A 27,594-nucleotide genomic window follows, 5' to 3' on the forward strand; every position below is an offset into this window, starting at 1 on the left:
ACTGGTAACAGAGGCTGAAGGAAACCCGAAATCTTGTCAATTTGTCCCTTGCTTTAGCCGGGTACAAAGAACACAAGCAAAGGCAGACTCAGTTGCCAGCACAAAAAACACCTGACGATGCAAATGTTTTACCTGTCTCAAATCATCTGAAACTATAACGAGAGGCAACGGCTCTCTGGACAGAGTTCCCGTGAAGATGAAGTGCTGGTCTTGTGATCCAAACAGGTCACAGACAGCTCGGTCCTATGGTGCACCAGCGACGCTGTAGGTTTTGACATAATGCTGCATGAAATAACACGTTGCAAACCCCAACAATAATTCAGATTTGCTGACAGTCCAGTTGTCTCTTCAGATTTCTCCTGGCGTACAAGACTCTGATTCAGTTCAGTACCCACATTTGCTGCTTCAATAGATTTAGTGCAAGTTGACAAGCTGCCTTGGAAAAATGCCCATGCCAACAGAAAGTGCTTGAAGAATCCAGGAGAATAAGCTGAAATACTCACATCCACTCCAGGAAGGCCAGGTAACCCAGCATCTCCACGCTTTCCAGGCTTCCCTGGTGCACCTTTAGGTCCCTAAACCAGATAATAGACAATGACTGTTAATATAATTACCAACACATGCCCTGATGTAAGTGAGACAGTGATAAGATCCTTTCTTAAAATATTAATGTCATGCCCTGTGACACAGGAGACTTTCTTCTAAATAAATTAGATTTCATAATTCATCCACATGCAAATCCCATACACGCTCATACACTTTGGAGCATCTCCCTGTGAACCTGCTTATTCCTGCTTTGGAGCATCTCCCCGTGAAATGGATCCTGGTGGGTGCCAGGAATGGATAGCCCGGGAAGGCACTTGGTGCCAGGTGTGTTATACAGGCAGATTTTGGCCACTGTGGAGGCCCTTAGTCCTGCTGGGTTTGGACAACCCTGGAGATGTACTTTGAAGTATCTCCTTTCATCACTGAGGCTGCTTGACTCTATGTTCTCCATGTATTTTTTGCTGTCATCCAAATGCTCAGCTTGCGTCTAGACTGGCGGTGCAGCCCACACTTCCAGGTGGAACTAAAAGCACACGCCAAGGCGGCATGCTTCTGCTACGCCCATGCAAAGCCTGCCTCTGTGCACACGCCAAATAGTTCAAACCACGGCCAAGTGACCAGAACCGAGAGCGTGCATAGCAACAATCGCAATTCAGGCATACAAAGCATCGTAAAAACTGGGTCTTGGAGGAGAATAGATGTATGCTTTGATTTTAACTCTGTTCTCCTCGGCCTTCGTCTCAAACCATCTGCTCTTCTAGCTACGAGGACGCTTCTTCTCAGGTTCAGTGCTGACGACAAGCTGTCGTTCCCCCTTAGCCTGCTCGCTAAACATGTGTAGGAGTTCTCCTACAGATCGAGAGGGAGAAAGTGCTGCTGATGACACTTATTGCTGGAAAACGAGTGATTCACAAGCATTATTTCCTTGTGGCAACTTTACAAGAGAAAATAAGATAGTTGATGCTGCGTAAATACTTACTGTTGGGCCAGGCAAACCAGGTGGGCCAGGTTCTCCCTAAGGGAATGAGAAAAGACATCAATATTAGCACTCAGATCTCTCTCCAACCCTGTATCTTTGCAGGCACCATTTGCATAGGCAGCAGCAGGCTCAAATCTCTCTCCAGCCTTGTGCTGAAAATTGCCGTCATTTGGACTGAAGTGCCCATTACAGGGACATCCAGGTGCTTATCATGCACTAAAACTGCTGACCCCACCACACTGTAGAAGGGATCAGAGCCCTTCAAAATCTGCCATGCTTGCACTAGCAGATTTAGCAAAACCCACATGCTATGTACCGGCTCCTCCAGGTACATCCATCGATTCTGGAGGCTGGTCCAGGAGCGCGGGTGATCTCAGACCCAGAGATTTTTTGCAGACGGAGCAGGGAAGAAGCTGTCTGGCTGCTCAAGCTTGGGCATATTTCTCTGCTGACTTAGCTAAATGCAAAGTGAAACGCTGAGGCGCAGCCCGAGGGCTTGTGACACTCCCCAGAGGACTTGAGACAATAAACCATTGATCAGGTTACATGTGTGAAGAAGCGTTCAAAGGCTCTAGCATTAGGATTTAATTTTCAAGGGAAGACGGACAGAAAACTGATTTCCATCCCATTCAGTTGCAAAAATCAGGGCCAAAGCCAATGCTTAACGAGTTTCTAGATAGGGCTTTCCATCTCTCCTTTGCACCCTATCGGTGACACATCTCTGGCAAGCCAGTTTCAACTCAGACCATTAAAATAATGGGACAAAGGCAGTGAAATACACTTTCAACTGGATGACTAGAGCTAAGCCCTTGCAACAAAGGAGCCACTTCCACTGGGGTTATTCCTGCCTGCTCCCAGCTGCTGGGATGCTGCACATATTTGGCCCAAGGCAAAACAGTAGGAAGGAACATGTGTAATTTGTGCTTTATCTTCATTTCCTGAAAGATGTGATCATCTTCTGTTACAGAACAACTAGAAGGGCAAAGTGCGGTCTAATGGTTTGAGTGCTTTGGAAGGATCATTTTCTTATTAAATAATGAAAGCAAGCATATAACTGGGTTACTCAAGCACATTCAAGATGCCTCAGATCTGTCTGAGCTGGGCCCTGGGAGAGGCCGCACCAATGGCCATAATGGACCTTTTCTCCTCCTATGACCCTGCTGCCATGGTTTGGGGTCTAAAGCTGGAGGCACCTCCAGTCACATCCCCTCTGGCGCACGGCACCCAGCACAAGGGGCAGAAAAGGGAGGCATTAGCTTCTTGGAGCATAACACGACCCGGAGAGTTTCTCTTATGTGAGCAGAATATCGAAGACAGAGGAATATTAATCATTTTTCCCTGTGCCTCAAACCCTAGTGATGCCCACCTGCAGGAACCTGCAAACATCGCTTCAAGGATTTACCCGCAAGACCACCTCTCAATGTGCAAGAGTGAAGCCACGAGCCATCCTCCTTCAGATTTTAACAACTACGCAAGCAATTCATTTGCGAGTGCTCTTGGCTGACGATGCAATGACTGAACTCTAGGCAAAGAAACTTCCAAGGGCAAAAGGATATCTGGGAAGGGAAACAGAGGCAGGATGCTAGAAAGAAGTGTAATTTAATACTAATCTTTTGTTAATTATGTTTGCTGGGGAGGCCCGAGGTGCAAAATGTCTTAGCAGGAGGAAGATGTGAAGGGAGAGATTGTCCAAGTGGGCCTCACAGTAGGGAGCTGTGAAGGCACAAGCTAACGTGGAAGTCTGTATAATCACTCTATAGTTCCTGAATTAGCAACTGGAAAGCCCATGCAACCCCCACGGCCCCACCTTTGGTGTGACTGCCTCCAGTGAGAGCACAGGGATTTGCATCTTGCAGTGATGGAGAGCAGGCACAGGCTGGACAGGCAGCAAACAGAGGGCATCTTTGTGCTCATGCTTGCTGAAGCAATCCCACTGCAGTGTTTTGCCCACAAACCTGCCATAAATAGACATCGTTTTCCAAGCTGGGAAAGCTCTTTGCTAACAAAAATGAAGGGAGCAGTTCTGCTGAGACGGCTGGTTTGGAATAGCAGTTATGAATGGCAATAAGTAGGTTTAGCCTCTTCCCCCCAGACATTGCCATCTCTGTGCCCCTTCCTCACAGGTGTCAGCGATACCCAGACCTGGCAGTAAGGCTACAAGCTTAGAGAAAGCCACTGTCCTGGGCCTCAACTGAACCAAGGACTTTGCAGAGGTGCTGGGGTTTGTGGTACCAAAGTCTAGTCAGAATTGGAGCCCGGTATTTTATTTTACCCCTCTACTAGCAGATCACCGTCAGCATCGGTAGTGAATCAGAAGCAACTGCCGTCAGCAACGGCATAATTGTCTCCAGTGTTATGTGAGAGGGAAGCCAGTTTACTTGTTCTCAGCAAGACTGTATTAAGGGGAAAAAAACTGCTTTTAGAAAACTGACAATAGTTTCTTTAACATTACACGCCTGGAGCTAATGCAAAGGAACTCTTAGGTAGCTGGTTTAATTCACAACACACCCCGTCTATTCTAGGGAGCTGAGCAATTACCTCGTTACGGAGCATGGAACATGCAGTATTTTAAAAGGTATAATTATAGGAGACTTCAATGGGACTGAAAGGTATAGCACCTCCTGAAAGGCAAATGTGAAACAAGGAGCTCTTGGCAATGGCGCATCTAGCGTTGGGTTCATCTGAGGCTTGGGCACAGTTGGCTTGAATAATTCAGTTGTGTATTATGTACCGCTCCCTGTGTAGGGCCTACATGAAGGTAGCTGCTGTACATTTTTGCAGCATGCATCCAGCCGCAGAGGCTGTTGTGAGATTTTGCTGTTTCTTTAACCGCCCCCTCTAAACAGAACCTGGCTGGGATGATTTGGAGAAATAATAGGAAGGAAAACAAAAAAAACACCCCCAAAATGAATCCACAAAGAAAGTGCAATATTTTAAAATGATCAAGAATAGTTTTGATCGTGTGTGTTTTTCGAAATCTCACTGGTATAGAGTAAAATAGCAGTTTTGTTCTTTGCAGTGTTAGACTTCACACCGCTACTCTTCGTTTAAGGCACCTCTGGCACATCTTCAACAGGACCCTCGGTTTTCAGTGCTGTAAAAGGGGCTGCACGCACCACAAATGCCTTCTAAGAGCGCTGCGGCAGGGAAAAGGCAGCTCTTTCCGCAGAAGGCCATGCCACTGCACTGCACACCAACCACGGGAAGCTCAAGGCAAATCCAGGGGAATCATCGTGATAAGAGGTGCTAGCAAAATCGGATGCTGAAGGACAGAGGAGCATCTCCCATTTAGGACTCTAGGAAAGGATGGTTTCCTTTTTGGTCTTGCTACGTCTTTCATTTGCATGCTTCATTTAGCTCATATGCAGCTAAATGAAGCATACGAGATACATCCTGCATTCTTCACATGGTAAACGCTCTCAAACTTGACACACGCCAGCCCTGGACCAGGACTACAGGGTTTGGGTTCTCAGACTAGAGCTACCAGTGTTCAGACCAGACTCTGATACCTCGTAAGTAGAATAAAGAGGCACTTAGTTATCTCAGTGCTTAAGGTCAATCCTATTCCATGCTGCTCGAGTCCCTGGATGATCCCTGGTGCGTCTTCTTTTCTGATATGCCTTCACCTGAGCCTTAAGACTGAGTCACAATAAACACTGCAGACCCATCCACCCACTTTTTTGTGTGAATGGTTTTTCAGGGACTCTAGTGAGGTGATACTAGGCATCTATGTGCAATCCTAAGAAAGTACCACTTCGATGCCTGCTAGGTGGAAGAGGCTAGGACTCGAGGACAGAGGCCCCCAGAAGAGCACATCCTCTGAAGACATGGGGCTCAGTTTCTGGAAGCAAACACCATGTGTATGGCATGGGGGAAAAAATCTTTTCTTTCCTTTTTCTTTCTGGGTGAGAAAACCTGACATCACACCCTACACAGCTATCTAAACAATCCTTGCACACCAGTAGTAGCAGCTTGGCTGCATTATGATCTTTGGATTATTAAAATACAGTTTGATGCCAATTCCTATGTCAGTGGGAATTTGTTCAATAAATCCCCTAGCAATTGTGACATTGGCATTGTCCCCTGGATCATACCAGTCCCCCACTTGGCTCACAATCCTGTTGCTGGCAGAAGTAACTACTGCTGAGGAAAGTTCAAGAAATCCCATAAAAGCTCTTATAAGACAAGTGGGGAGAAGTGCCTGAAACTAGCTAGAATTTAATGCAGCCTGAAGCATGGAGGTCTCAATGCCTCCCAGGATTCGTTGTCTTCCTTTAATCGCTCTGGCTGTTCTCCTTAGATAAAGCCAGTCCTTCCCTGAATACCCCTTATCTACAATACCTTGTGGCAATACCTTGCGGCAATGAGTTCCACAGGTTAAATCGGGCATCATGCAAGTGCTTCCTTTGCCCTCTATCACTTTAAATTGCATCCCCTTACTTTTATATTCCCCAAAGGCAGATAGGAATTCCTGATCTTCCTCCTCTAAACCATCCACTGTTGCAAAAGTAGAATAAACGTATTGAATAAAATGATTTCCTTTCATCTAGGAACATGGGTAGGGGACGAGCTGCAGAAACAGAGAGGTTTTTATATAAGTTCAGTCTTGCAAAATTCTTATACACATGTACAGTCATAGACACAAAACCTCCTTGTTCACCCTTTACCTTGAGGAGAACAAGTCTAGCTTTTTGGCCTTTTCAGACGAAACCAAATTAGCTCCCTGGGACAAGCAGAAGTTTGCAAGTCTGCCTAAAGGGCTGAGCAGATCACGGAATTAGGCACAAACAGCATGAACGAACGTAATCTGGCTGATAGGATCTGAAATATCCAGTTTTCTTGAAACGGTTTGATCCACTGCAGTAGGATGAAAAGTAAAAATACTGTCTTTATCCAGTAGCTACAAATAGCCAAGGTGTTTCATCTCAGTGGAAACATCAACTAACAGCAGTAGGACAAGGTTTCCTTGTGCACTACAGCCTGCAGCAGCCATGGGGAAAGGTTAATAATAAGGAATTTTACCCCAAAAATATAGTCTATAGACTTTCCTGTGTTTTCCTATGACTAAAGAAACATACATTTCCATAGGAACTGATGGGCTGGATCGTGATCTCCATCACACCGACGTAAACCTGGAGTAACTTTACTGAAGCCTGGGCTGTAACACCGGTAGGATGCAATCTAGTCCTATATATTGAATTCTGTTTTCCAGAGAGTGTCTTAGAGACCCAGGGGGGTCTGCAAATATTTGAAACAAAATACACAACATGCCACGCATGCAACAACACCGTTCAGTGTACCGCACGCTGCACTAAACCCACCGCTGTCCTCCAGCCTTCAAACTATGTCCCACCCAGGTGCCAGAGAGGAGCTAAAAGAGGTTTGGAAAGTTCAGAAATCCTCCTTGTTGTAAGCACCATGAAATCTTAGATGGCACTGAGGGCTCGGACCTGCAAGGTACTGGAAGCTATCTCCAGGTACTCAGCACCTGAGTCTCCTGCAGGATAGTGCACTTTGCCTCTTTGCATATGGCAGATGGGCTGTTTTTTGGCTGGAGCTTCTCTCTGGAAGGCTGGAGAAGTAGAAAAACTCCTCTATGAAAACGAGTCCTCCCCTTGCTCCACCTCCACTCTGCTCCCCTCCCCTCCCCTCCCCCAGATGTGGATGCCCCCTGCCGTACAACACTCACATCGATGCCGTCCTTGCCGGGTGATCCAGGGAGTCCTTTTGGTCCAGGAGGGCCTCGTGGTCCTGCTCTCTGGGAGAGTCGGGGGGGAAAGAGAGAGATTTTGCATTAGAAGAGCCCAGCAGAACGGGTCGGAGATCAGGGAAAGTAAGAGCTCAGGATAGGATTTTTCAAGCCTTGCACATTAAAAATCTGAGCACATTTTCCACACATACGGGACACCCAGCCCATCTCCTCTGCATAGGAGCAAGTCTACTGAACTGAAAAGCTTACAGCAATTTTATTTGCTCTTGAACCCATGTCAGTTTGGAAACAGGCAGGGTCCCTCGAGGAACTCGGTTTGATAGGGTCTGGCTTCCTAAGTCCCAAACCCAGCTTGCACCGGAGACACAGAAGAAAAAGGCATGCCTACCCGTGCTAGAATAGCATGCATACACATGGGCATGTACTCGGCATTCAAAGTGAGCCCCTTTCTACGGGGGACCAGTTAGAGAGAGAGCTTGCAGGGACAGTGTGCAGAAAAGCAGAGTTAAACAAACCACTCTTGGGTAGTTTCTTTTCTAAGCCGGACAGAAGTTTGGCTTTTTGGAGCAGGGGTGGGGGAAGAGGGGCTCTACAAATGCCTGCTCTGTGGAAATGACTCCCAAGAGTAACCTGCCATCCAGCTTCAGGGAACAAAGGTTCATTGTGGAGCCAGTTCTGCTCCCACCAGTTGAGGGTCGGCTCCGAATTCCTGAGCCAGGCTGCAAAAATTCCTTCGTGAATGCAATGCAAAAACCCACATGGAAAGGTTTTCCCGCGTGATACATTAGAGAATTAATGCCACGATCAGGGCGCTTGCTATGAATGCACATAGTTTCAAATAAGGATTCAACGTGCTTTTCCTAAAGATGCTTTAAAAATAGACCAACTTAGGGAAAAAGGGGGAAAAAAAAATCTCTGAATAAGATGATGAGTGAGATGACAAGAGATTTTTAGTTTAGTGAGCAACACGATACTGTAAAGTAAAGCAAAACTGCTTTCTTTAGGTCAACACTGTCTTTTGTCTGGGAGGTTTTCTTTGCAGTGATACAACTGGGAGGATGGCTCCTGTAGCGACATTTCAAAAGTAGCAGGGTCTGTTTCCTGGAGCATGTATTCAATGCCTGCCAATGTGAATGCAAACACTGTTTCTCCTACTGCGATGCACCTACAGACAGAAATGCCCAAGCCGTATCCTGTCTTAGTTTTAGACACAAACTTTAATAAGATGTGCAGCAGGATGTGCAGTGCACTTCACCCTGCAGCTCTGTAACACTCTTGCTTCTTGATGCAATGCTCACTGCAGTGGCTGGTGGTTTTGGCCATTAGATGTAAAAGGAAATTCTTACCTGAGCTGAGGATGTGGCTAATAGCTGAAAAAGAAAGAGCAGCCCCAGAGCTGAGAAGCCAGCCATGGTCTCCAGGCTCTGTCCCTTCGTAGCTCCTAAACCCTTTCTCTTCTCTTGGTTTCAACGGCTCCTTCCTTCACGTCCCGGATCTCAGCTCCCAAATGAGTCCCCTCTGCCTCCAGATAAACCCGAGTCTCCAGCTGGAGGGGGCAGAGCTCGGAAACACAGGCAGGCGAGAGGGGCTGAGCTCAGAGGGAAGGAGAGAGGGAGAGAAACCAGGTTGCAGGCGGAGGAGGTGGGGAAAGGAGAGGGGCCAAACTGCAGAGTGGCAGGCAGTCATGAAAGGAGGCACACAGCCTCCTGCCAGGAGCCACGAGGGAGGAGACCCTTTGAACCAGGAGAGGACTGGACTTGCCCCAGCCCACGTGGCGAACACCTAAGGAGGTAAAATGAAGATCCCTCTTCTCGGCATACGTAGACATCCATTTGGTCTTGTCTGGACCAGATGCCAGTTGTTTGCGATCCACTGGAGAAGTGAAGGGCAGCAGAAATGAAGATTTACTCAACACCTGTGGCTCTTTTATTTCCTGAGAAAAATGTATGGGCCCCTGTAAAGGGGCAATAGCACAGGTCCTTACTTCACTCAGTGCTTTCTTAGCTGCGGATACATATTTAGCATCTTTATTTTTACTTGGAGCCTCAACAGAGCATCTGGGTGGTTGTGTGGAGATGTGCTACACCTGGGGCCGAAAGGAGAGCCGCCACAGCGAAGACCAAGGAAAAGCCTTAAAAAGGAAAAAGAAAACTCCAGACCTGCCTTTGACATACGTTCGCAACAGGAGCATGACATGGAGACGACAGATCTTGGGCCCTCCACAACATTAGCATATGAACAATGGTCCTACGTGCTTTCCTGTATTTGCTAAGGAAGATGATTTTCATCCAAAGAGGAGGACTGCTGGGAAGAGGTGGAAGCGGAGAATATCCACGAGGAAGAGAAAAGTGTTGAGACCAGGGGAGCGGTGCAGCTCATTTTGATGCAACTGTATCATTGCCTATTTCTCTTTTTTCCACTGGAGACTCCTTCGACACGGAGAGGATAGTCCCACTGTAGGATGGACAAGACTTCCCACCTCACTGGCCTGTCTGCTGTGTCTACTACACATCGCTGGAAGAAAGCACAGGCAAGGGAGCTGGTGGGGCGGGAGAAGGAGAGATGCAAAGTTCTGCCAGAACAGAGACCGTCCCGCAAAGCGGAGAAAGCGAATGCACCGCTTAGTGGTAGCTTCCTAACGCAGACATTTGCTCTGTGAATCCAAGAGAGAGAAGGGGGCAGACAGGAAGCTAGCCGGATGTTTCTCTCTCTTCTTGGCACAGCCAGGCGAGGTGCTCGGTATTAGGAGGGGCAGGGAATGGCTGGTCTCTGCTTCTCGTCCCAAGAAGGGATGTCTGGAAAGAAAAACAGAAACCAAAAATGTGCTTCCTTGTCTTGTCAAACCATAACTCTACCAGGGACCCAAAAGCAACAGGAGCAGTCCCTCCAGCCATCCTGGCATGTGTTTGGAGCAAGATGCACAATTCGGGGAGCTGCCAAGCTGCAACAGCCCAGTGTAGTTCATAGCATGATCTTGAGGTGACGAGGCGTCTTTGCTGGGCAGCTCCAAGTGCTCTGCCATGCCCCCACGCTGCGAGGTGCGGGAGCTGGAGGCTTGAAGTGCTGGCATGGACAATACACTCTTGTGACCGTGGAGCAAATCCACATGGAGCTAATTTGCCTCTGAGCACTGCTAGCACCAGTGCAAGACCAGAGAAAGGCATGCACAGTGCTGCTGTCAGACCCCTGCTCTTCCCATTCTGCAGGCCGTAAAGGGGAGGCAGAGCATTGCAGGATGCACGTGCCCCAGCGTGCCAGGAGAAGGGCTGCTCTCACGGAAAGCAGCGTTCACTGCACATTACCATAAAACACCAGATCGGCACCAGAAATGGAAGCTCCTGCCTATCTGTCGCACAGGCGTGGGCACCCAACCCACTCCCCATCGGGAACAGATACTGCCGCACCTCCACAGTGGGGGCAGTAGGAAACATTTAAAACAGGTGCAAAAGAGGAACCCCTCCATTTCGCACAGGGGTATGTCATGGCTTAAACTGGCAGCGGAAGCTTCCAGGTGGGTCCCGATGGGTAGATGAGGTTTCACCCGCAACGACACACCGTGCTGCTGACTTATCCGCTGATCTTCACCTTCATCCTCCCCACAGCATCCAACACTTTTCAGCAACTCCCAGGTTTCGCCCCCCGACGCACACCCAGAGCAGGTCTTACCCTTGGACCCAGTTCCTTCCCCCTCACACACTAGGCCCTGGAGCCCTTCCACCCAAGTCCATCTGCCACCCCATGGGCCAACTCTCTCCTTGCCTCCACCCTGGCAGCCCACCCGTGCTACCTCCATCGACAGGTACAGCAGTAGAGCTCCTTCCCTTGGGTTCCTCCCTTACTTCAGGGATATTCAGGGATTTAGGATACTTGCACTCTTTGGCACGTGATTGGGTTTATCCAAACCTGCGGGATGGGGATGAGAAGCCCAGTTGGCTCCATGTCGAGGTAAAGAGATTTACTGGAATGCGGCGGCAGAGAAAGGGAGTGGGAAGGAGATGGGACTGGCCGAGGACTGGGTGTGCGCATGGACAGTGCAGAAGAAGGGCCTGTGGCCACACTAGACGCACGCTTCTTCCAAACCGGGGACAGAACCCAAAATACTCGAGGCTCAGAGTATATCAAACGCATTACATTAGCAAGCCTCCTCTCCCTTGCCGGATGATTCACTACTGCAGCTCCTATCAGCAATTCCTTTCACTCAGCGCAGCAGAGACCTGTAAAGGCTTACAAAGTGCCCAGCTTGGCAATGACTGTAGAACATATTGTATTTATCATTTTATTTTGGGATTTTATTTTTGGATAAAGTTTATTCCTTCCCCATTTTCTTCTTTAATAAAAAAGAAAAAAAAAAAAATCTCTCACACAAAAAAAATCACACACACTTCTGTTAAGAGAAAATGCTGTGGGAGGTTTCTCTGTCAAAAACTAGTATGAGATTATGCAATTAAAGACCATTTTAATACATATGCAAATGGAGCCAATTTCAGTTCATCTGTGCCACAAATGCTAGCATTTCTTAACTTTCAATGCTCGACTTTGCAATGGAAATACCATTTTGGCAGGGGGGGTTGTGTGTGCAACGTATGCTGTGCCCTCTCTTGGAGTAGCTGGAGAAATGATTGTACCCAGATACGGATAAGCCCCGCAGGCACAAGTGGCAGCATCTTTCCAGCTAGTTCTTGTAACAAGGACATATAAGTTACTAGATCACAGTAATCTTACTAGATCACTCTTCACAGCCCTCCAGTACTAGAGGCAATGCACATTCCCATGCTGTAGGCATGGAGCAGAGGCACAGGGAACAGGCAGCCTCCTCAAAAGAGCTAATGGCTTTCTAGGAATTTCATCCCGATCCCACCAAATCCCTGTCCAGTTCCTGAGATGCAAGGCAATCTTCTCTCCCTTCCCAATATAGCAGGAGAGAAAATTCCCCATAGTCTCTGCCAGCAGTCGGGATAGAAAATTACCTCCGTAATACATGCACGCTCGTTTTGTAACTTGAATTTGCCACAGTTACTATCCTGGAGAAGGCCACCAATACATGTTGTAGGTTTGGGGTAGGGAGGTAGAAACGGAGAAGGATGGGAGGAGGTAGGGTGGGTGCACACAGGTGAGAAAGCAAGCTAGGAAAGCAGTGGGTTCAGAAGCCAGAATTAATTTTAGAAGGCAGCAGATTAGCAGAAAGAACAAAGCACCTGGATAACTCCCACCAAAGGGGACATTAAGTGGAAAAGCTTGTCTTCAAAATGTTCTTGCAAATGAGTGCCTTTCAGGAGGCATCCTTTAAAACAGCACCAAATGAAACTGGAAATCGGTTTGCAAAGTCGTACTTTAATATGCACTGTTAAACACAACAATAGAGTCCACTGAACAGCTATTAACACTAAAAATATCCTCTGCAAACCCGTTCAAAGACTTGACAGTTGAAATCCTAAACCCGAACATAACAGACGATTATTTTTGCTCCAGACCAAAGCTTCCATTAAGATCGCCTTTAAAACACATCGCCACACTGGATACGTGAAGTGTGCCAAGTATTCATAAGGGAAAATTTCATCCCTCAAATAAAAAAAAACAAACCACAACTACAAATATGTACAAAAAGGAATGATAAAAAGCATGTGACCTTTACAAAAGTGTTTTCACTAAATTCCCTCCATATTTACAACTAGTTTTATTCTTTTTGGATCATTAACATCTTTTTTTTTTTTCCTTACTAGAGAAAAGCACACTTTGAAAATGTATTCGTTAAGACCTTTATCCAACATGGCACTGAAAAGCTCTGAGGAGGCCCATTGATTGCAATGAAGTCTACTCACGTGCTCAAAATCACACACGTGTTTAAGTGTCATGCTGGCTCAGACCCCACAAGTTGAGAAGGCAAATCACGGATCAAATTCCCGGCGAGATAAAGCTTCTTAAGAGCAGTAGCACAGATCACCACATTGTGCAACTCCATCTTCGTGCCAGCTGGATGATTGAGCCAAGCAGTAGCGGTGCTCGAAGAAACCATACGGCATTAAGAAAAAACAACCCCCCCCAAAAGCAAAACCATAAATGCTGAAGCCATTTAAACGGACATCAAAGCCCAGTCTTTTCAGATGCAGGAATTTTTCTTCTCTGCTCTGTATGACAGATCCCCGACCAAAAATAACTTAATGCTTTGTGCAAGAGAAAATGCTAAATTGTACATTACTCTTTTGAACTGGCTGATTCTATACAGGGCACAGATGATTAATGCTAGGTGATATTAGTGTAAATGCAAATAGCAGGTGGCAAGAAATGAGAATAGAAATTTTTCACCACCTGGAAGGGGCGGGAGAGGGGACAATTGTTCTGTTTCCTAGCTGACAAGCAAGTGTTACGGTCGTTACCAGCATCCACTATAGGTAGATCTACCAAAAAGGGATTGAAGTCAATGTTATCAAAGCTGAAAGTCAGCCCTAGGAACTAAAGCCGGTAGAAAAGCGTACCTGAGAAACCAGTTTGATTTATTAGCAAGGCTGTGAAAAATGGATGGCAAAAATATTAGTTCCTGTATTTTAACATGGAGACAGAGGAGCTTACAACTAGGGGGAAAAAAACCAGCATCTGTGAGTCTCAGGTCTCTGAAAGAGAAGGCTTAGGCAGCTGGATGCTTCCTAAAAGGAAGCGGGGGGAGGGGAGGGGGAAGGAAATATATATATATTCCCCATCCCCTTCCTTTTAAGGTTGCTTGATATATATATCTACTTATACAGAGAAAGTAAGATATCTATCTCTATCTATAGATAGATATATAGAGATATCTCTATATATCTATCTCTATATATCAAGTAAATCCTGATATAACTCTCGCTCGCATCTCCGGTCTGGGCGAGTCCTGCCAGGACCTACAGAAATGCAAATACATGATACCCCTGCACTTATGCTGGAAAGAACAGCCCCCTGCTTGAAGGTGAACACTGGCTGCTGGTTGCAACTGAATTAGCGGTCTTATTCCCTGCAAAAAACTTGCCTGCCCACTGGTAAATTATTTGTTCTTTCATACACACATTAAGCTCATCACCCACGCCCCATTTCATGTGCAAACACCAGCAGAACAGAGTCCTGTGCCAGGCTTCAAGGATGCTTGAGATCACCGCACATCTTTACCAGCAGCTCCACAGAGCCTCGCCAAGGTGACCGGGGCCTCGCATCAGACTCTTCCAGGGGACCAACCTGCAAACTCCGCACTGGTGCAACCACTTCCAATGTGGCAAAGAGAAGTTGCTTGGTATAAAACATATCCAGCGAAGTGGCTTACACCAGAAGTGTCTGTATCCCAACTATTTTAATTCATTAATCCGTGACTTTTGACCTACTGATTAGAAGAGGAAACACTTTTTGTTTTCTTCTTTAAAAAATAAAGAACATACTGGAAAAGCAGCAAAGAGCAGACATCCCCCTTCTTGAATGAAGCCTGTCTGGAACATCACACACCGATATGATGGCGGGTGACGAGAGGCTCTCCCTGGGAAGCAGATTTTTCCTGGTGAGGACAACCAGTGGCTAGTTCTCAGCTAAGTCATTATAGTAGTTAAAAAAGAGTGAGGGGGCAGGGGGGCTGGGTTTGTTCTAGACTTGTAAAGATGTGTTCTTCCATTGGTCTTTGGTGCACAAGTCACCCACCTTGCTCCTGGTGTTTAGGATGCCAGTGGCTCTTCCTCCACTTGCCCTGGTGCCCTTGCAATATTTGGGTTGCTCCATCACATCTTCAGGTCACTTGGTCCTGCTGAATCCCCAGAGCTGCCTGTTTCCTGTATTACATTCCCAGCGTTGGCAAGATGCCCCGTGCTCTCCTCAGGGTGAGTTGCTTGGCCCTGGACCCCACCTGAGGCTTTGTCTTCCCTTTTTATATTCGCATCCTCTGCGTCTTCTTCCAGCCCGAGACTGTGTGCCTGGCTTTTGGTTCCTGGTAGAGTCTTGTTAGGCTGGCTCTTGTCATTCTCTATTTTAGCATTTTCTCTGCCTGGCACCGAGTCGTCCTCTCCTGGCGAGGGCAGGCCATCCTCAGAGCCAGCCAACTCAGCACTACACGAGGTTTGCACGCTGCTTTCTTCCACAGCTTGCTTCTCCTCACTCAGTTCTCCTTTCTCAGCCCCTTGGCTTACAGGATCTGGACTGGTTACCTGGGCACTGCAGGGAGGGGCCTCTGTATTCAGGTTTACGGCCGTGTTTAAAGCCTCGTTTTCTGGTGTCGTCTCATCCATTTTCCTCCTCTTTATGGCCGCATCAGACGATTCAGGCTCCATTAAGCTGTCCATACCCACGCTGTCTTCTTCAGGCATCACTAGGGCATCGCATTTCTGCAAGGCTGGTAGTGGCTCTGTGTTCTCTTGATTGAGAACACATTCTCCTAGGTTATGAGAAATCTTCTCAATGTCAGTGGGACTTTTCAATAGACCCGTGCACTTGCTGTTTTTATCTAGTTTTCTTTTCTTGCTTTCCTTTAGATAGTCGTTCTCTGCTCTATCCCCCAAGCCAAGAGCCTCAGTACCTGGATCCTTCTCTTCTAGCTGGGGCAGCAAGGCTTGCGTCTCTTCTTCACCGTCTCCTTTGTCTGTAGCGCGATCACATTCACTTAACTTCTCCGATTCGTGTTCCTCAGTCACCTTTCTGGTCTGCAAGTCTGCAGCATCTCCAGCTCTCTCTTCCCCATTTAGTTTGCTTTCATCCTTTCCTCCTGCCTCTCTCTCCTTTCCTCTGACGGGCTCCTGCTCCTCGTCAGTCTTTTGGCAGCACTGAGACTTTGATGGCCTACGTCTGTACTTCAGGAGCTTCTGATGTGGCCCCCATACAAACCTACTCTGAGGTTTAAAGTGCTGCCATGCATAATGGATCAGTTCTCTTCTCTTTTCCTTGTTTCGGATGGTGAAGAGGAAATAGTCCAAGGCGCTTCTCTTAACGTTGGGGAGCATCTTCCAAACAAGGGTTTCTTTTAGGAAAAACTGAACTAGACATACTTGATAGTGTTCATACCCCATCTCACCTAGACACTTCAGGATGCGTGTTATCCGCAAGTTATTGTGGCTAAACCTGAGAAAGAATGAACAAGAATAGAGACAGACAGGAAAATCAAATCGCTAGGGAAAAACAACATAGCCTAGGCTTACAAAAAACCCAGGTATGGTGAACATTATTAATGTTGGGTGGGTCTTTAACAGCATCTTGAAGGGAAGATCAAGTATATGCCAGCCTGTTTCTAAAGCACCTATTGCTGCAGTATCTACCCATTGACTCTGGTCTTCAGCCATGCTCTCCTATCTGTGCTTCAAATGCCCCATTAAACAGCATCACTGATTAAACAGTATCCCAGCTCCAAAAGAGGGTTGTGCCTTCCTCAGTACTAGGAGTGAGTCTCACTTCACAGATTATTTATTAGAAAAGACATTATACACTCATATCTCAATAATGCCACTCACAATGAGCCCAGGGTGGATAAAAACCAATGTTTGTTTGTTTTTTAAATTGGTTTTTATTTCAAATCACATTTTTTAAATGTAATCATTTACATTTTTTTTAAGATGCTTTTTAAAAAAAACAAACATATAAAGATAGTTTTAATTTAGGATAAGTTAAAGCTCAAAGATATAATCATGGAATAAGGATTATAACTTCTAATGATATACTATTTGAGACAATATATTCATGTAACCTTTTCAGAAGTTTTATAAATAGGTCACAACAAGACGCGGACTATATTAGGGGTCCAATCTTATGGGGTTCTCAGAGGTTCTTCTATAGATTAGTAAAGATTAAAGGAAACCACTCTACCCAATGGGACTCAATGGGATCTACCAGACTGGACACTAAGCATCTCTGTGATGCTTCAGTTCTCAGTGTGGATTTGTGTCTCCAGAGATCCTAGGCAGACCAGGTTCTTTGGGTAGATGTGATATCTTTTATTAGACCAACTAAATAGTTGGAAAAATTGTTCTTTGCAAGCATTTGGGCACAAATACCCTTCTACAGGCATAGGGAGAGTTTCTTGTCTCCAGAGATAACATCCTTGTTAACAGCAGTATATGGAGATGAGCCATAACAGACCAGATTACCCGACCATTAGCCCTGTTGTCTCTCTGCAAGTCTGCGTACACACAGTCAAGCCCTTACTTTTCTCTAAAAGTGCAAAGTTTCAAGAAGTTAAATGAATAAAGGATATCAAACAATAAGAGTGCACTTTTTGTAGAAAACAATGATTAAATTGAGGCTTCCTGATCAATGATTTAAATCAATTTGGTTTAAATCAAATCCACCTCAAACAAGCCTACTTTAGACAGCATGTGCTCAACAAAGGTTGTTAAAGCACTTCACAAGTATTAACTGAGCCTTTTAAACACCCTAAGTGTTAGTAAGTATTCTTGTTAGATACATATTAATATCCTACCCCCCTCAAATTACTGGAATTTCTAGTTCTGACCCCAAGTTTCTTACTGTACCTAGAGAGCTGTGCCTTTTTGATGTTTTAATTTTAAAATTAACACTGAATACACTTCTCAGCAATGGTTAGAAAACAGAAAGCCTCCTCAGTACAGAAGAACTGAGTTGTGTGTAAAAATTGTTCCAATAGTTTCTGAAACCACAGTTGAGAACACTCATTCCTGGCAAACCCTGCAGTAGCTCTATAAGAGTGTTTATGCCTATACTGCAGGCTCAGGGAGATGAAGATGGATATCACCTTTGGCAAGTATTGCCAAAGCAGTCGCATATAATACATGGTAATCTCAGCTGGGGCTTCCAAACAATGCAAAGGAACAAAATGCTCGACAGCCTGCCGAGTCAATGGCCAGGCTAGGAAAGGAAGGTCCTTGCTCTTGAGTAACTGGCTCCCACCCATAAGGTCAGACCATGCTGCTCTGGTAGCAGAGGAAACCTCCATACCTGAATAGCCAACCAATTTCCTTGGCTCCATGAGATCTTTCCTCCTGTTGTAACAGTAAGCATAGGAAACAGCCACTTAATGTAAATTGGGTCTTACCTGTCCAGGTTGTGAAATCTCTCCTCCCAGTTTTCTGCTCTTTCAACTTCCCCAGTTTCTCGATTTGCCAAAATTATTCCATAAAACCCCAGCATGAGTTCGTAGGCTTTTATGAATCTTTGCATAACTTCCTCTGAGTTCTTAAAGGCCTGAAAAGTACAAGAAATGGAGTTTGCACTTAAGGCAACCTAAAAAGGGTTGAAAACCACCTGTATTAGTTCATTAAGGCACTTCTCAGTGATACGTCATACACGTAAGTGCATAATATTTAAGACACCTATAAGGGATGCTCATTAGCCATGTCGCCAAGCACATGATCTACTGCTTAAGGCATCGGAAGAGGAACTGGAGAGTCAAAAGCTGCATTTAAAACAGCCGCTGGAGACAGCTCTGGTCTTATTATATGCTGAGGGCATGTGGGGAAAGCAATGGAGCAACCTTACCATTAGGGTAGAACTTTACCTAGGAGAGCCCTCAATACCTGCCAAGTTTAAAAAGTTGAAATAAAAAGTTGCACCTGGATTTCTTTACACGTGAGGGGCTTTGCCTGCCAATTCATCCCACGTTCACGCAGCGGAAACAACCTGGGAGGGGAAGAAGATTGGCAGATCAGACTAAAGGGGATATGAAATGCAACCCAAAGTTCGTGCTCCTTAACAACAGGTTTCCACTGCGAGGTGCATCAACAGTCCAAGCACTAATGTCCTCTTAAATAGGACATAACTTTGTATAACTACACAGGGAACTTAATCCATAACAGGCTATTACACTGCAAGAAATCACTGCACCCACGTGTACTCTGAGCAGTCTTTTTTAGCTATCTGGATATTCAACTGATTTATCACCACAGTGTCCGTGTCAAAGGTACAGCAGCCAGGCATAGAAGTCTGCATGCAGTTGTACAGGAAATCTTTAACTTCAGGATGCCCAAAGCCTTCTCAATCTCATGGGAACATAATGGACTAAAAATCAATTTAACCATTCAGAATGAATTGGGAGGCAGGCTGACACCGTTCCAAGATGACAACGCCAGCGGTAGCAAACATATTTGATACACATCTGAAGAAGATCCCTAAATAGTCATTTCCTTTTGTAGCAACTTTACCATTGTATGTAGGAATGGTTTTCTTCCAGCGTCTCATAATCATGGCACCAATCTTTAAGGAGGGTGTCAATATATACACCTGGGGTGACAGAAGAAAATGCACCAAATGAGAACGTTTGGAGTTAACTGACTAGATGCAATAATGCCGGTTCTTTCTATCTTCTATGAGAGATCATTTTTTCTAGACCTCTGCTCACTTTTTTATTATTATTATTATTTGCTCTTCTCTGAATTCTCCCCAGTTAATTCACATCTTTCTTGAAGTGTGGCACCCCAAACTAGACTCTGGTAAGGCAGCGTTGATAACCTTGACCTGTCTTACACACAAATGCTCCTGTTTATGCAGCCCAGCATGGACAAATGTACATTTTATTATCTTTTAAGAGGGGTAGGGGGCTGCTGCTTGGGTATGCACATGAGCTGCTATGCTGTAACTGTTACCGCTGCATGATACTGTAGCGATACAACTTAGCTCAGTCACCCTAACTTTGCTCCTAAAGGAAGAAGACCCTAAAGGCCTATCAGGTTTGCTACAGTTTTATCATTATAATAACATGCAGATGTAGCAGCTGCATAGTAACAGCTGGTAGCTGCAGCCTCTGATAGTGATGTCATCGGTAGGTCAGGACAGCACCTGTCTGCTTTTGGCGACAGCAGGACATTGTTGACACATCTTCAGTCTGTGGCCCACAATATCTCCAAGATAATTTTCCACAGAACTCTTTTGCATTTATGCATTCGATAAGAAAAGGTAACACTGCACTTGCCCTTACTAAATGATATTGTGCTTATTGATTTTTCCAAGCTCATTTCAAAAGGAAATCCCATTCTCCAAAGTAACCGCAAGCGCTCGAATCTTGGTATCAGATCTGAAAACTGGAATAGAAGGTAGGCTTACTAAGTCTTTAATAATACTGGGCCTGGGGCAGACCCCTGAGAAACCCCATCCTTCTAGTTACAGCATCCTACTGAGAACTAGCCTTTGACTATGGATTTCCGACTATTGGTTCAGTAGCTTTAGCTGATCCATATCTTACCAGGTTATTTGTGAGAATGAAGGAAATCAGCTTGGTTTGATCTTAACAAATAGACTATTAAGGGATGCATGGTTTCTCTAACACATGCAATAGAAACAAAGGATAAAAAACAACCAAGCAATTGCTTACAGTCTGTATGCTAAATAGAAAACCCTGAGCACATGCAACTAGTGCAACATGGAGGTAGGTCACAGGATATTGCTTGGGTAGACCGAGCACAGCGCTGGGAACTGATATACGCGTTATTTTCCTTCTACCAATTCATTGTGAGCTCCCGCGTATTAAAACGGCATCTTCCAAGGGAAGCCCAGGTGAGATACATACCACGAGGCTTAAAGTTAATTTCGTTTTTGTAAAAACTCAGATTCCACATCTCTTCCTCTTCTTCATCTGCTTCCGATTCTTCTAAACCCTGCAGGCAAGAGAAGCGTTAGCAAGAAGTAAATGCCACATGTACATAAAAGCAATTCCCCTTGGATCCTTTTATCTTCCTACAAAGTCTGAGAATACCGGTGTATTGGTATGCAGTGTTTTTTTCTGAGCTGGCAGGGGCAATGGGTGCACCTCACTGATGGGAGTGAAATAAGTGAATTACTTAAAAGTGAAGTTTTCCTTTCTACCAAGTTCAGGTAAATCAAACACCACACCAAAGTCTCACAAGTTGCTCCCCAGGTTTCATGAAGGAAAAAGAAAGAGCATCCATAAATTCCCAGGCTGTACCGGGTAATGGCGCCTGTATCTCTGCAAGTCCTTCGCAGCTCTCCAGTTGCGTCCAGCTGAGAACTGAAGGAAAGAGAAAAAAAAAGACAAATCAAAGATCTGGAGGAAAAGCCTTTCATCAGAAGGAAAAACCAAACTCGAACAAAACTGCTCTTCCCCATTTCCTCTAGGTGAGCTGGCTGTCAACGATGGTGTAAATCAGCGGTTCCCAAACTCTCGGCAGATTGCGCACCACCAATTTAAAACTATACAAACTTTAAGTACCACCAGCAAATTTATTGTCATATAAGGTAATTATCCTAAATCTGTTCACATGTATCACTGGTGGTATGTGTACCACAGATTGGGAACCACTGCTGTAAATCCCCTGCCGTCTAATGTGACAAAGCTCTTGCCTGCAAACATCCCCCTCCCGCCCCATCATAATCCTCCACACCGGTCTGAAATCCCACCTCCCCGGGGTGCGCTCCCATCTTACTTTAGCTCTTCCACTGCACTCCTGTGGGCTACGATGCCTACACGTCATCCTCTGTAGCAACGCAACTCATGTTCTTTCTTAGTCTTATTAACCAGCACCAGACTACAGAAGCTCATTTGATTAAATTGAGTTTGTACCCAATTTATGCCAGGGATTGAACTGTTCCTATCCAGCTTTAGGAGAGAAAGGCCAAACCCTACAAATATCACCACTGGATGTGGGGATGTGAAAGGATGAACAGAACAAGGCATATATTTGAGGCCTTGTCTAGGATAGGAATAGAGGTCTGGGGTTTCTTAAGAAAGATTTTTCCCACCTGTATGGGGGGGTTAAGGAAATCCTGTGTGGTAAGATATCATTTGCCTTCTTTACACACGTGTTTAATAGAGCATGTTCCCATAAGCCTTTCAATAGGTGTCTTATCAGGATTGTCTCTCCCATTGAGCTCTGCTGACCCAGGCTCTTCCACAGCCTAGAGCAACCTTCTGTTGTGGAAGAGAAGCAACTGTGGCATCTTATGCAAAGGCAGGTAAGGTAGCGAGGGGTCAACAGATGTTTTTTGTTTCCCTTTCTTCCCATAATGACCATCATTGTCTTTTCAGTCAAGCAAAGCTTTGTTTGAACCCTACCTCAAAACCTCTCTGACTCAGGTATGGTACGTTTGTTCTTCTTTGCTCCTAAAAATAAAAAAGGTACTTTAATGAGAAACTTAAGAACAGTGCTATTGAAGCCAAACTTCAACAGTAGTTTAAAAAAAGAAAAAGAGTATACAGATTGCTACTAATTAACAGGTGGCAATGTTTTAATATTCAAATCACTGGAGCAACATATTCTACTCATTACAAAATCACTTTGTTTGTCCTTTTAATGATTGCTAAAATAAGCCACGGACCAGTTGATACCCAGTTCTTCTCTCCATGATGCTGATAAGATTTAAGGCAAGTCGATTAAAATGACAGTGGTGCATAAACAGGTGCAAGAACCAGGCCCAGAGATCTGAGACATGTTTATCAATTTAAGAATATTTCGATAGAATCGCTGGAAAAAAAGAAAAAAAAAGCTGAGTTCCCTTGTCTCTGCACCATATGGGAGTAGGAGTTAGGACAGCGGATTTTTTATTTCAGCCTGGATGGCAGAGAACTGCAAATAGGTGCAATCCAGCACGATGCCAAGTGTTCTGGCCTCGGTCCATCAACGTGCATCATCTATAAGGACCCGAGGGGTCTCACTGAGGGCTTCTCGTGCACCAAAACCTTTCCTGGTCCAAAGCAGATTGTACTGCAGAACTGCAGCGATACCAGTGGAGTCTGGATTAGACAAGTACTTTGTGGATCAGGGACAGAGGACTCCACATCCTGGAAAATGAGCACTCCAAAGAGTCAGATAAAAGACACACACACACACACACGCTGCATACAGCTACTTTCCATCTTCTGTCTGAAGGGAAAACCCCGACACACCGAATCAATGGGGGAAAAAGATCACTTTCCCTGCTGCATTTTTCGGGTAGAACTAGATTTTGTACCAAGTAGCTCACAGCCAAGTGTTTTATCACTCCAGTCCCAATTATTATTATTTTTAATAATACAAAGACTGAACATCAGTCTTTCATGTATTGTGCATGCTTATGCAAGGCATCTTTAGACAAACTCCCCCAAGGGCTGAAACCATAGATAAAGTAACAGAGGACCCCCCTCCCCCCCCCAAAAAAACCAACAGCCACCCCAAAACAAAAGCTCCTCTTGCTGCAAACAAAGGGCGGGAGATTATTTTGGGAGGAGGGTCGCTTACTGAGTTTTGGCAAGCTGTCAAGGGCCGCATGACAGGCAGCCAGGGGCAGATAAATATTAATTTTCTAAATCTTTAGGGGCCCTGCGGGCCAGATAGAATGGCCTGGCATGCCACATCCAGCCTGTGGGCTGCATTTTGCCCACCCCTGTTGTAAACCCTTCCCACACACTCCCCCAGTAAAGAGAAGGGGCTAACCAGACAGAACTGGAACTTCCTTTGGTACTTGATAAATCCCCCAAAGCAGATGAGTGTTATTTCCATTTGACATGAGATGACGCAGACTGTGGGGCTTGCCCATGACCATACAAATCAACAGCCTGTACAGGGTTTAGATTTCCCAAAATTTGACTTTGGAGTATCAGTGACACTGCATGTTTGTAAGAGCCTCCTTTTCAAAATGTGCTATCAGCTAGGGAGATAAGTACTGTTCTTTGCTCGAGTTGTAAGTGGAGACCCTAATTTAGCTTTATGAAACCTATGCATGTTCTTGGTTATATGGTTTTTGAACTCCAGGTGTTAAATCCCAAGGAATTTTGCCCTTGATACTGGATAAACTAGGAGTGCCAGCCAAGCATCTTGTCTGTACTGGGCATTCTAGCATCCTCGAGGGCACTGGCCTCCAACAAAACAGCCCGTCACAAAATAACAGAAGATGCACTCCAATTCCAGACTAGGGTTAAAGCAAAAGGCAAATGTGGATTTGAGACGCGCACAAAAGTATGCAGAAGCCAAACCAAGTCAAGGAGCAGAAGTGCAGCAAGATGTACTGAAAAGCAGCTGGCTCCAAGAAGAAGAGCTATAAGAGAAGAGGATCAGACAAAGCACGCTGGGTAAGTAGTAGGCAACCCACATTTCATGCCAAATAGGCTGTCCTAGGAAGTTTTATGATCTCCTCCCAGCCCAGGAACAAAATCTATTTCTGTCCACACCATGCACCGACGCGCATCTCTTGACTTGTGCGTCCACCCACCGGTCCAATATCACTACCAAGGTAAGCCTTGCACCCTGGTGTGAAGAGCAAGAGAAAAATTAGAGAACAGGGCAGAAGATGAAAGGCATGATGGATACAAGCAATGTCTGGCTGAGACCTGGAAGCCAGCGCCAAAAGAAAGATGACAATGTGCAGGCAGCAGCAAGACTCACAGACAGAGAAAGGGCCCACAGCATATTAGGAACAGAAACCTGAGCAAACAAAGCCTTAACCCCTACAAAAATTACTTGCAGACTGGAGAATGCAAAATAAGTCATTTGTGTTATTAGAAGGAAGCCACGGTATGGCACATGAGGTCTGCTGCTCTATGGGAAGCCAGGCAAGTGTTTTTTACAGAACGAGACTAAATCCAAAATATCAGATCGGGGCAGAGTCGGAGGGGGGAAGGAATGCAGATATTTAATGGAAAAGGCATATATTTAAAGGCGTTAAAACACAAGCAATCTGAAGAGACATATCCAGTCATCTCCACTTAACGACAGATACAATTTGAGATTTAGTTTCAGCCAATTGTTTGAAAACGCAGATTTAAAATAAAAAGAAAGCTCTACCTGTGCATCGGAAAGATCAGGAGGATCCTCAAAAAACTCAAACAGCTTCATGAACAAAGAATACAATCTAGACTGAAGAGAAATGAATCTAAATTAGTTTAACAGAGGCAGGGGGAAGCTGGTTTTATAGAAAGATCGGCACTGTTACTGAGTTGCAGATGCATGGATTAAGTTTACAGCAAGAAAATTACATTCTCTATTGGTCTAAGTGTCCTTCCAAGCCCCTCCAAGATTACTGCAGACCTCATCTGGAAGGAGATGACAATAGTTATGAAAGAAGAGTTAACGTGTTTAAAAGGCATCGATATTTCTGGTGACAAGTGTGGATTCAAGACTGTGTGCACTGTTATCAACCATCCCTTTTTTTTTTAAAAAAAAAAGGGCTTAAAAAACCCACTCACTGAAGGCAGACTGTCCTTTCTTATGCTCAGATGTCAGCAACAGGTCATCTTCTCAGTGGAGAGCAAGAGAGAAAAAGAGAACCAGCTTGTAATCTATGTCGCTCTCTGGTCCTATGTATCAACACGAGCCAGGAGAGCATTTGGCTTGTTCCAAAAATTGCTTTGGCAGGAACAGAAATGATCAAAACATTCCCGTGGGGTTTAAAATCTGTGAAATTTTTCAAAGATCTTAAAAAAAAAAAAAAATCTCTCTTCAAAAGAAAACCGAATTTGGGAGGCCACATTTGACTGAATGGCAATCCTTTGGTGCTAAACAACCAGAGGTAAAGGTTTTGCACGCTGGATGAGTCACGACAGGTTTTTCAGCAAAGCTCTTGATCTGGGATGAGATTGTGCCACTGGATCTGCATGAGCGGAGCTTCACTGAAGGTGGCAGAGCCCGGTGTGGGCGCTGCGCCTCATCTGTCACACTGAAGCCTCCATTCTGTTTGCAAACGTTGCCAAAGTCTCTACCCTTGAAAGAAAATACTAGGACGCTTGATTTGTTTGTGCTCCAAGGGGGGATCAAAAGGCTCATTTACAAAGAGCTTCCAAAGGATCGACTTCCTTAGACACGAGAAAATATGTGACGTCATATATTTAAACGTTGCCCTGATGAGATCAAAAGGAAACTTAACTCAAACACTAGTTTCCTTTCTTCTAGGTGGGAGTGGTCAGATGAAAGAAGAAAATAAAAAGGGAAGAAAAAACCCCACAACTCAACAGTGAAGGATTCTGCTTTCCTATTAAAACTGAATGGCAAAATCCAGAATGAAAGATCTGTCAAGCAGTATCAGGAAAATTACTGACATTTGCTGCTGAAGTCAGATACTTGAGGAGACTAAATAAGGTCTTTATCCATTACTGAAGACATCAGCTTTAAAGGATCACATTTTGCAGCACCATAACCACTCATTAAACAGAGATCTGCTGCGCAATATACCATTAAGAGGCAGGGCTTCCAGTTTTTACAGCTGACCTATAATTCCCCTCCCAGAAGAAGCCTTTTAGAAAATCCCAGCAAGTTTTAAATTGTTCCTTAAAAAAAAAGGAAGACAGATGGCTTAAGGGCAAATAACCGACAATGTGAAGAGCAGGGCCACCAACAAAAGACTACAAATACTGACATAAAGAAGTGCAGACTGGAGCACTGAAGGCATCAGAAGTGTGTCAAACGTTGTGAATTATTATGTCAAAAACTCCAGGAAGTGGAGACAAAAGGCCAGGCCTGGTCATAACAAAAATATCCAGGCTTAGGAGTAAGAAAAGCAGCCAAGCAGCAGCATGTGGCAGTGTAATGCAACTTGGGAGGAACAGCTACAGATATTTTAATATTTTTCACCGAAAAATAACTCACAATACCCCCCCTCTGCCAGCTCAAAGAGATGCATAGATCAGCTCAAAGAGATGCATAGATTGTAAAGCTGGAAGGACCTCAGCAGATCGGGCACCAGGCAGGAAAGGCAGCCGGGGGTCAGGCAACCTCAGCAAGGCGACTGTCTTGAGGATTTCCAGGGAAGGTGATCGCACCCCCTGCAAAGTCGATGCCTGATGTCACTGCCAGACTCTTCCACGCAGCGTTTGAAAACACAGGTCATCCTTATCGCAAACAAAATTAAAAAATGATAGACTGGTAGGAGCGCAAGGACCTTGGAGATGCTTTCAGCTGATCCGGTCCCTAAGAAAGGAAGGTGGGAAGAGATGGATCTGCTCAGAAAGGGACCAACAGTTGATGCCTGGCTTCCTTCCAGAGCCGGGGATGCTGCTGCTCTCCGGGGGAGGGGAGGCAAGTTATGCAGCACAGGGGGGGGTCACAGGACCTTTAACAGGCTTGTGCAAAGCAGGGAAACCCGGCAGAGAGGAAAGACATGCGATGCATTGCGGGGGAGCTGGGGAGGGCACTGGGTGGCTGCATGGAGAAGCGGAGACAGACACAGAGGATCCCCCTCCTCCCAGCTCTCACCTGCCAGCCGCCGGCCTGGGAAGAGCCTCGCGAACACACCGGCCTCGGCTTCTCTTCCTCGCCATCCTCCTCTTCCTCCGCCAGCCCTTCCTGCCCGCCCTCCTCCTCGTCCTCCCAGCTGGAGTCGTACTGCCAGAGCTGCCCGTCCTCCTCCTCCGCGTCCTCCGGCGGCCTGAGGCCGAGCCAAGCCGCCATGGGCGAGCCGGGCTGGGAAACGGAAAGTGAAAGGAGCGGCCGGAGCAGCAGCCGCCACGTGGGCGAGGCGCTGCCGGCCCCGCCCCCTC

At 45.6% G+C, this 27,594-nt stretch overlaps 2 protein-coding genes across 4 annotated transcripts in view; both read right to left on the reverse strand.

Moving 5' to 3' along the window:
* The window catches only part of COL9A3 (collagen type IX alpha 3 chain), a 57,426-nt gene extending 48,559 nt beyond the window's left edge, over positions 1-8,867 (reverse strand). Inside the window, exons 1-4 of the mRNA XM_014609490.3 lie at positions 8,582-8,867; positions 7,215-7,283; positions 1,526-1,561; positions 504-575 (exon numbers count right to left, since the gene is read on the reverse strand). Of these exons, the coding sequence (XP_014464976.1) occupies positions 504-575; positions 1,526-1,561; positions 7,215-7,283; positions 8,582-8,647 (243 nt within the window). The 5' untranslated portion in view covers positions 8,648-8,867. The remainder of the gene's footprint in view (positions 1-503; positions 576-1,525; positions 1,562-7,214; positions 7,284-8,581) is intronic.
* A 3,679-nt stretch (positions 8,868-12,546) lies between these two features.
* Positions 12,547-27,584, reverse strand: OGFR (opioid growth factor receptor). 3 transcript variants are annotated; one of them, XM_019484455.2, is made up of 9 exons: positions 27,311-27,584; positions 24,908-24,979; positions 22,204-22,251; positions 21,097-21,159; positions 20,701-20,788; positions 19,340-19,418; positions 18,752-18,818; positions 18,235-18,383; positions 12,547-16,292 (listed from the first exon to the last, which is right to left on the reverse strand). In XM_019484455.2, exons 1-9 carry the CDS (start codon positions 27,503-27,505, stop codon positions 14,963-14,965), a joined length of 2,091 nt encoding a protein of 696 aa, XP_019340000.1. In that variant the 5' UTR covers positions 27,506-27,584; the 3' UTR covers positions 12,547-14,962. The 3 variants fall into 3 exon arrangements, with proteins under 3 accessions (XP_019340000.1, XP_019340001.1, XP_014465242.1); XM_019484456.2 differs by having other exon boundaries at positions 24,908-24,974; positions 27,311-27,463; XM_014609756.3 differs by lacking the exon at positions 24,908-24,979 and having other exon boundaries at positions 27,311-27,583.
* Positions 27,585-27,594: the final 10 nt, after the last annotated feature.

Source organism: Alligator mississippiensis, chromosome 9 (genome assembly GCF_030867095.1).
Source record: "Alligator mississippiensis isolate rAllMis1 chromosome 9, rAllMis1, whole genome shotgun sequence".
In the NCBI taxonomy this organism is placed as follows: domain Eukaryota; kingdom Metazoa; phylum Chordata; order Crocodylia; family Alligatoridae; genus Alligator; species Alligator mississippiensis.

What these genes read in the sequence shown, in the direction of transcription:
- OGFR (XM_019484455.2), bottom strand. Translation starts at nt 27,505, where the DNA reads ATGGCGGCTTGGCTCGGCCTCAGGCCGCCGGAGGACGCGGAGGAGGAG. An exon ending in AATTAACTTTAAGCCTCGTG is followed by an intron (nt 19,419 to 20,700) that starts GTATGTATCTCA and finishes CTGTCACCCCAG; the next exon opens with GTGTATATATTGACACCCTC. An exon ending in AGATTTCACAACCTGGACAG is followed by an intron (nt 16,293 to 18,234) that starts GTAAGACCCAAT and finishes ATTCTTTCTCAG; the next exon opens with GTTTAGCCACAATAACTTGC.